This window comes from Labrus mixtus, chromosome 13 (genome assembly GCF_963584025.1).
Source record: "Labrus mixtus chromosome 13, fLabMix1.1, whole genome shotgun sequence".
NCBI classification, from domain to species: domain Eukaryota; kingdom Metazoa; phylum Chordata; class Actinopteri; order Labriformes; family Labridae; genus Labrus; species Labrus mixtus.
The window spans coordinates 6285699-6295518 of record NC_083624.1 but is presented as its reverse complement, the minus strand read 5'-3'; the positions used below and the strand labels follow the sequence as shown (position 1 = coordinate 6295518).

At 35.7% G+C, this 9820-nt stretch overlaps 1 protein-coding gene across 1 annotated transcript; it reads right to left on the bottom strand.

The window, feature by feature from the left end:
* Positions 1-17: 17 nt before the first annotated feature.
* cd247l (CD247 antigen like) lies at positions 18-8484 on the bottom strand. The gene is made up of 8 exons (XM_061053374.1): positions 8454-8484; positions 8027-8057; positions 3533-3627; positions 2151-2186; positions 1981-2004; positions 1828-1891; positions 1712-1731; positions 18-208 (listed from the first exon to the last, which is right to left on the bottom strand). Exons 2-8 carry the CDS (start codon positions 8034-8036, stop codon positions 122-124), a joined length of 336 nt encoding a protein of 111 aa, XP_060909357.1. The 5' UTR covers positions 8037-8057; positions 8454-8484; the 3' UTR covers positions 18-121.
* Between the last annotated feature and the right edge of the window lie 1336 nt (positions 8485-9820).

The window sequence follows — 9820 nt, the reverse complement described above, 5'->3', positions numbered from 1 at the left end:
CATTTCTTTTATTAATATATAAAAAAAGTGACAAATGTTTACACAGATTGAGTCTATAATTACATATAAGACAAATAATCTATTGACATATATTTGAAAAGCTGGAGCCGGTTAAATGACATTAATGAGATGGAGGCAGAGGTGGAGCTGAGTCCTGAGTGGTCAGAGACTCATAGGGGTCTGTATCTCTTTGCTGATCTTGGGTCGGCTGTAGAGGGGCAGAGACAAAGTTCAGACATGTTGTGCATTGATTGGACCAGAAGTTATCTAATGACGGAGTCTGCACATTGTTTTTTCATCCAAATGATTGAACCCTGACAAGTTAAGAGTGAAGCATGTGAAAAATGTCTTGTGATCACTTTTATTAGTGAGTGACAGCCGAGGACAACACTGCACAGATTTACTCTGTCAAAGGTCAAAGGTCAAAGGTGTCTTTATTGTCCCCACAGGGAAATTTGTTTGCAGCTGGAGACATACAAATACATAAACAACACTAATAAATCTTCCAATTTTTAAGTGCATAAAACATGAAACATGAAACATGAAACATGAAACATGAAACATGAAACATGAAGCCCAGCAGAGATGCTCCAGCATCACGATAAAAATGATAAAGTGCAATGAGCAAGGAATTAGAATTCAACAGACAAATAGTGGCCCCTATAAATAAAACATGTCTAAAAAAAAATATATATATATATATATATATATACAGTATATTTGAAAGAGGTTGTATGATGGCACCAACTTCATTCTACTGAATAACAGTTAAAATGTAGCAAATCAGTAAAATATAAAAAAATAAGTTTTAGTTTTCATTGTTATTTTTTGTTTGATCACAGAAATTGGAGTTTCATATTCAAATGTCCCTTAAAGTCTTTATATGTGATTTTTTTGATCCAGCAGATGTCGCCCTTGAGCACCAGCATGAAACCAAAACAACTGCATTGTTGTGTTAGCATGCTAATGCTAGCGATCTTTATTATGCTCGTATCTTCACACTGCATGTAAATTTACCTGAAATGAGCGTGATCTAGAAACACAGCTAAGCAGTGAGTACAGTATGTTATTCTTCTTTTCTCTAGTCCCTCAATTAAACAACTTTTATACACGAGGGGAGGAGTCAGCCGGCCGTCCGGGCGATGTAAACAAACTGAAGATAGGACTCTGAAAACTCTGAAAACATCACAGACAGTGGGACTCGGGTGTTACACCCATTGTAGACAGTCATGACTCACAGAGTTATTTTCAGAGGATATACTTGATTTCTACATTTAAGTGTGAAAAATCACATATAAAGACTTTAACATTTTTTTACACCCAAAAAAAATGTCATCATTATCTTTGCAGTACGGGTTGGTTGTTATTTCACTCTCTTGTTTTGTCTCTAAATAACATTATCATTTTAGTTTAGTTCATTTTAAAGGAGGTGTTTGCACATCCGACTACCTAATGATGTCATGATCTCGGCTCCTTCTTCCCAGAGTTTCTGTGTTTTGCCCCTTCCCTTGAGTGTGTGTTGTTGTTTCCAGGGGCCTTGCAATTTAAACATTTTGAAAGCATCTCACATTTTTGCAACTTAGTTTTAAAAAGAAAGTCCCATTTTCACTTGTTTTTTTTGAAGCAACACCCTTTAACTGTTATAAATGTTTATTTTTGTTTTTTTGCATGTTGATTGTAAGACACCATGTGAGAGAGTGAATTGTCTTACCTTGGGTTTCTTCTTCTTCGCTGCTCTTTTCTAGAGATAAAACAAATAGAATCATGATTGACAGTGAATGGCCCTGAATAGTCCAGAAGATGATCTTTCAAAAAGCACTCGGAGACTTACCTTTCTCTTCAAGGGGTCGAGCAACTCGTAGGGATCAGCATCTCTTGTTCTATCGAGCTCCTGGAGGAGGAGGGGGAAACAAATCAACACTTTTCTCTCAGCAGAGGAGAGAGAATTAATCATGATGTTATGAGAGGCTTTTTTCTCACCTGGTAAATAAGTTCAATTTCCTCCTTTGTAGAGCATGAGACACACACACACACACACACACACACACACACACACACACACACACACACAAAAGGGAAACAAGCTTTATATGCAAATGTTACAAAGACATGGTCACTGCGAAATGAAAAGATAAAACATGCAGACTTACAGGAGCTCCAACAGCTGCAGACGGGAGGGGAGAAAACTACAGAGACAAAAACATGACGATCAGATATTTAAAAAAATGAATAAACTTATAGATCTTCAAATTAAGGCTTATTAACATTTTAACACATTATTTATTTTTGTATCCCGAATGTCAGAGATTCTCAGCCCTGCAGCTTCTTGTCTGAGGTTTGTTTGCTTTTCTTTGTTTTACAGTTTTTTAAATGACATATTTGAGTTCTGGACTGTTAGTCGGACTAACATGCAATCTATGTTTCAATGTTGCCCTCTCCACGAGCTGTGATCTTCATGTTTACTATTTCATGACAACTAAACCCTTTGTTACGCCCCTCCATAAGGCGACCCATTGGGCAAACAACAACCCACTGACCCAATACAGCGACATAAAACACTTTAAAGTCTTTATATGTGATTTTTCACACTTAAATATAATATAAATCAAGTATATCCTCTGAAAATAACTCTGTGAGTCATGACTGTCTACAATGGGTGTAACACCCGAGTCCCACTGTCTGTGATGCTTTCAGAGTTTTCAGAGTCCTATCTTCACTTTGTTTACATCGTCAGGACGGCCGGCTGACTCCTCCCCTCGCGTATAAAAGTTGTTTAATTGAGGGACTAGAGAAAAGAAGAATAACATACTGTACTCACTGCTTAACTGTGTTTCTAGATCACGCTCATTTCAGGTAAATTTACATGCAGTGTGACGATACGAGCATAATAAAGATCGCTAGCATTAGCATGCTAACACAACAATGCAGCACGAGTTGTTTTGGTTTCATGCTGGTGCTCAAGGGCGACATCTGCTGGATCAACAAAATCACATATAAAGCCTTTAAAGTCAAGACTTGACCTTAACACAGTCAAAACAAAGGGATTTATTATTAATAGAAAACCTACTAATTTAAAAAAGATCAACTGAAAACTGATTTAACAGAACACAACAACACACACAATCCTAACTGAGAGATAAATCAGTCCTAACTAACTAAAACCTCATTCATAACTTTTAAACACTGAGGCCAGTAGCTTCACCTGCACTGGAGATTACAGGAGGGGAGAAGGGACAAACAGCACAGGGAACAACATAAGGCCGTAAAAGATGATATAAGAAAATACAGGTTTATCTGATAAATAAAGAAAACAAATTAAATAAATGTGAAATTAATATTTACTCAATTTTGAGTTCAAGGTTTCCTATTTTTGTTAATTCAAAAATAAAAAGAATAGAAAAAATAACTGCTGAGAAGCTGGTACCAGAAAAACATCTGGATTTAAAAAAAAGTAACATACAAATAAAAAATGATATGTTGTCTTTGTACTGTCATCATGTAGCTGTCCTTCCTGTGCTTTATGTTAACTCACCTTTTCTCTGAAGAAGAACGCCGTGGCGATGAGGCAGTAAACAACCAGGATCCCGTCCAGCAGGTAGCAGAAGGTGGGATTAGAGAAGAAAGTCTCTGCAGGTCAAACAACAGATAAAGAGATAAATATCAAAACTCGCTAAGTATGAAGACAGACAAGTACATTTACAATATGCTGTTTAGATGTTCTCTTTGCAAATCAGCACTTTTATTAGATGAATTTACTGATCAGTTATTAAGATTATCATCAGAGGAAGAATGAAGACGTGGAAAACAAAATCTTAAACAAAATAATTAATCAAAGTTAAAACATTAAATTATTGAATTGTTGCAAAACATCTGTAAACATTGTAAGTGTAATAAAAACCTTGGACTTCTAAGTCCATAAAATCTGCAAACATCATCAGTTAAACAAAAAAAAACCCTCCACACTGACTCTGATCACGTAACCTTTAAAACATGACAGCGGGACAGTGCATCATTTTATTCCTCTACATATTTAAAGGAAATATATATGTCTATTGAACATATTTATTTGACACTTAAATTCACGATATCACACATTGCATTTTATTTTTTACTATTTTTTAAAGGTTAATAAAATGTTAAGAATTTCACTTTATCAAATCCAAACTGTAAATCCTATAAATTTCATTTTCTTTAAAAACTACAAAGACATCCACCTCTGAAATATTCCAGCCTGCTAGTATAAATATAATTCCTTTTCTATTTTAGTTATCAGGATGACTTCTCACTGAAACTCTACCTCATGATGGCACATGACAAATAAAACGTTTCTGGATTGAGAGTCTTTTTTCATTAATCTTGTTAAGCCACTTCTTCTCACTTATTATTGGATATATTATTAAAAGTAAATAAATACACGTCATGGACTCACATCCACAAATGCAACAAATAAATCAGCAACAGATTTTCTTTTCTTAAAAAAAAAAAAAAGAGGGATGGTTTCTTTCCAGATGATGATAAAGGTGTTCATGTCTGTGAAACAAAAAAAAAGGCTTTGACCTCATGTTGTTAATATAACGAAGGATGATTATTTATAAAGCCAAACCAGTTAATTTAAGTCAAACCATTTCATGAAATATCGTCATGGCAGGAAAAGATCCAAAGAAGGAAAGTGAAGAAAATAAAGTGTTAAGAACTCAATAGTTTATAAATATTCACAATGATAAAACACAGATTTTCATGCATATAAAGCGTAATTCATTTTCATGCTATCAGAAAAGATAAGATAAGATATCTTCATCGTCACTGTACAAGTACAACGAAATATTGTTGGAGCAATCCTGTAGATGCCTAATATCAGAAATATACAAATATACAAATACTAAAACCAAATATTCAAATAAGAAATACAATGAAATAATTCGATATAGTATACAATATACAATTCATTTGCAGGTGACAGGTATCAGAACATTTAGCAGATAACACTTGTATACTTTGACTGTTTTGATGTTCCTGTTATTTCTATCTGCTAGCCCAAGATATATCAAAATAAGTCCGTAAATATTTTTGTATATTCTGATTTTATGTATTGTGGTTTTCCCTGTTGTAGTGAAAACATGTCTTATTATTATAGCAGCAGCGACGTTACTTTCAGTACGAGCGTATAAACATGTATCAAAGTAGATTAAGAGACCTCAGCGTGCGTGTTTGTGTGTAAATCTGTGACGTGTTGCACAGGATGTCCACTTAGCAACACAGGGTGGAAAGAGCAACACACAGTGAGGCACGAGGTAGAATTGAGACACACACTCTTGAAACAGGAAATGAGAAAGTATACTCGTTTTTTTTTTCGCTTCAGAACATAAAACGTGTTCCTGTCAGCGTGAGGGGGGCTCTGACTGAGGCTGTGGTCGTTGAGCTCGCCGTGCGGTTGGAACAGAAGTCAAGTGTTGTGAGAATGCAGACAATGTTGGAGCTTCATTGAACCGATCACTTCCTCTTTGACAACGTCACCGCGTCAGGTTGCACAATGATGGAACATTTACTGCGCTTAGATTATTTTTATACTTTAAGAAAAAACGACAGAAGTGGAAAAAAGTGACGCTGGATGAGAAGGTCAAGGAAGATCTGACTGCAACTCGTCAGCCAACCTTTCAGTTGATTTTATCTCTGTGTTAGGATTTTACTAATTCATATGAAATGTTTCCTTTTGTATACAAAACCAAAAATATCCTTAAAACAATTGCTCAAACACTTGATTCACAGAGCTAACACCAAATACTAAACTCATGTCTGTAGTGTAGATATGAAGATACGACCAGAAGTCATTGTGCGAACCACCACCACGAGATCAACACGATATCCACATTATTAATGTTTACACCATCTCATCATTAATTAAAGTTAGCCTTTATTCATTTGCCCCAAATCAAGCCTGAAAGTCAGTGTTTCTTTACATCTCTGATCAATGGAACTACAAGTATTTAATTCATTCATTTGGGAGTTGGAACGATATGTGGCTTCGTCCTTTAAGATCAAATGTATGTGGTTTCTTTTAACAGACATTACAAAAGGACATTTGGATCGCACTCTTAAAGGTACCAAATATGAAGCCACAGTCAGCTGCAGTTATTTAAAGGGATTTTGTTTCCTTTTTGCAGATGTTTCCCCTTATTTCCAATCCTTGTGCTAAACTGAATTTACCGTATTTTAAATTTAAAAGCTTTTTCTCTGTTGTCAGGAACCTAACTCTTCATACACATGTATGATCTGTGGTCCGAACCCTAACCCTAATTTACTAATATTGTAGATTATCCCCTCCCTATGTGCTTTTACTAAACTTAACCACTCGGAATGTGATGCTAATCTCAGAAACAAAGTACCAGGTGGGTGGATGTGACAAAAATGACCCAAAAAAAGTGGGCACCAGTTGACTTCAAATGGCCTGAAACGTGCTCCCAGACGTGTAGGGAAAACGCTTAAAATCACCATTGGAAAGCTTGGGCCCAAAATTGGGGGGATCGTGCTGAGTTCCATGTCGATGCGTCCATCCTATCAAAAGTTAGTCACCTGTAAGGGACCTCCTGATAGGTTAGTGATTTATACAAACGTATGGTTTATGATGAAATACCCATTTTTTTAAATCCTAAACTTCCGTAATAACAAAAAATCATTCTAAATGTTGATAACAATATCTGAAATATATCAGTTAAATGATTGTCCATTTTATTTGACTTTAACAGTCTCTTATTTTAGATTTGTTGTCAGTGGTTCAAATGGTTACCAAACTTATTCATATTTTTGTCATATTTATTGTTTGTTTTTCTTTTTATAGTTTTTTGTGTGCAGCGACATCAGTTTAATGTGCGTTAGGGGATGTTCCTGTACGCACGACCACTGATCAATATTTGCTGATTCAGCATGGTGAGTATAATTTTAAAATTCATTTCAAATTTGTCAATCTAATGTCAGATATCCAGCAAGTAAAAATTGAGTCTCGAGAGTAAATAAAAAAGTGTAAAGGGGAAAGTTAATTCAAAGTCCATGGCAGCGTCATCGTTGACTTACATATTGGAGTTGTCTGATGTAGGAGATTCAATGATTTATTTTCTGATGTTGCAAACTCACCGTCACTGTTGTTTCAGGCGTTATAAAACCTGAGAGAGATTCTTTATCCAGACATGTTTCTTCTTGTTTCCTAATCACTCTGAATGTGACTAAAATACACGATTAAAGTGTTTTTGATCAAATGTTTTTCACAACTTTGCCTTAAATACGACATCACAAAAAGAGTCTGGGAAATATCGAAAAAACTTCTGCTCACTCCTCCAGTGAACCCTCGGGGATTTAAATATTTCTATTTTTGACGGCGCTGCTTTAAAATGATCATCTCACATTTGAATTTATTGAGAACCCCACAAAAAATAAATGTAACACAAAACAATCTGAAGGTAAAACATGACAAATGAGAGAACCCCAGCGTCTGCAGCATGTTGAAATAAACATGATGTTATCATCTGTGTCAGAGTTTCATGTTTGCATCCTCAACACACAGTCAGAGTGTTCAGACATGAATTGAAGTTTCCACCGCTCTAAATCTAGTTTGGATTATTTGAATGGAAAATAAGTCTCATGTCTTCATTTCCATAATTTTGAAACAATAGCTCTACTTTTTCCGTTAGCAATTCTTCTGCCTCAACTGTCACTTTTGCTCTTTTTCAATACAGAAAATCCCAGAGGTTAAACCCAAAACTTACATCTCCTCATGGATTTAAATCCCCAAAATTAAAATAGAATTAAATAGAAAAATAGAATTAAAAGAGTGCTGCATGTTCCATCAAGGCAAAATGTCACAACATATTTTTAAGATGACAAATTTAGGATGTAAATACAAAACTTTAAAATCTGATATCGCTTAACACTTTCTTCTTCCACAACATCCAGATGTTGAATCAGTCTGAGATCAGATTTCCGCCCTTCATGTTATTTTTCTGCTCACAGTTTATTCTGTATTTGCATCACTTACCTGCATCCATGACTCTCCCTCCTCGACTCTTCCTCTGAAGAGAGACAGTTATCTTGTTTCCTCTCTTGCACAGTTATCTCTTTCCTCTCTCTTTTTCTCTCCTCCCTGGCTGTTTCTGAATGCCTCACTCTTAATTCTCCTCTTCACTCTGATCAGAAGAAGAGGATGCCGGTGGACTAAGAAAGTTGCATGCGTCGTAAAAAAAAACCTTCAACCCGCCCCCTCCAAAAAAACTGAAAACATGTTTCCCCCCCCCGGGTTCATCTTTGCATCACAAATGAGCTTGTCTTTCCTTCAATAGTCTTCTGGATTATATAACCAGCAGGATGACTCACCTTTGCTTGGATTTACAGTTAAAGGGTCAAAAATAGAAGGTACCTGTTTTTTTTTTGTTTACTGCATCCATGATTCTCCCTCCTCGACTCTTTTTCTGAAGAACACAGTTTTCTGTTTCCTCTCGTGTTGACTTTTCTTTTTCATCTGTCACTATCTTAAACTCAACTTGATCGACTCTCGACTGATAGATTTTGTTCAAACTGTAATCTAATGCATTTGGTTCCCAACCTGAGGTCCAGCCAAAGATCTCAGGGGGGGGGGAACGGAGCTCTGTCAGGTCAGAGGTCGTCTAATTAGACGTGCACATCATGACACACTGACTGGATAGTTTATACAAAGGTCTGATGGTGGGAACACGTGTGTAGTCATCTTCTGTTGGGACTCTAGAAGTTACATTGATGTTCATTTTGGAAATTAGTTGTCAAAGTTATTTACATAATGGAAAAAGATAACTTTTAAAATAAGACTGCAAAATGTCCTTTGACAGATGGTTTCCATGGCAACGCTTGCTGGAGGATGTTTAGATACAGGTTGGCAAGAGAAAATGTGGTGATATCTTAATTTATTAAAAATATATACTATATAGGGGATTGTATGGAAACACTATTTTGGTTGAAAAAAACAGAAATTAAATCATGGTTATGTCATTGGTGATATGTGTGTGTCACTTTTTTGTTTTGTTCTGTTTTGTTTTGGGTGAGTGTGTGTGTGTGTGTGTGTGGGTTTTTTTTATGTGGGTTGCTTGTTTTTTGTTGTTTTATTTTTCTCTATTACAAAAAAAATTGGGCAAACTAAGATATTATTATAAATATTTTGTTTTCTTCTTCTGCATTCTATTATTGATTTATATAACATTAGAAAAAGAAAAGAAAAAAAATAATAATGATGTAAGAAATTAACTATGTTTGGATTGCCCAATAAACACAAAGTTGCAAAAAAAATAAAAAAATAAATAAAGGGGGGGGGGGGGGGGGGGGGGGGGACTCCAAGGTAAAAAACATTTTTGGGAACCACTCATCTACTGCATTGTACCGATCACATGATACAGTGTCTGTGGTGTTGCCGGCATTACAAAGCACCGTCATGGCTAAAATAGAGCTGAGTTAGAAGACAAAACCAATAAATCTACATTCCAACCCTCACCGACAGTCATGTGCATTTGATCGAGCTAAAGAATAAGATTGCACAAACAAGCAGCACGAAGACAGTTTTCTCTGCAGGCGGGGCTCAGTCTTAAAAAAAATATGTAAAGGAACCGTTCCACTTGCATCCATAACCTGTGCAAACTAAGCTAGTGTTCACCTTTGTAGCTTTGTTCATTTATCCTAATTAGTGAATTCAAGAAACTAATAATTTATTTACACTGTGCTGCCTTTAGTTTTTTTTCAATTTCAGAACATATTGAATTCTTTCTTATAATGTGAGATGTTGATCAGACGTGTGAGAGAAGAAGTATGG

Coding starts and splice junctions, on each gene's coding strand:
- cd247l (XM_061053374.1), bottom strand. Junction 2,005..2,150: donor CTGCAGCTGTTGGAGCTCCT/GTAAGTCTGCAT, acceptor TGCTCTACAAAG/GAGGAAATTGAACTTATTTA. Junction 1,892..1,980: donor AAATTGAACTTATTTACCAG/GTGAGAAAAAAG, acceptor CTCCTCCTCCAG/GAGCTCGATAGAACAAGAGA.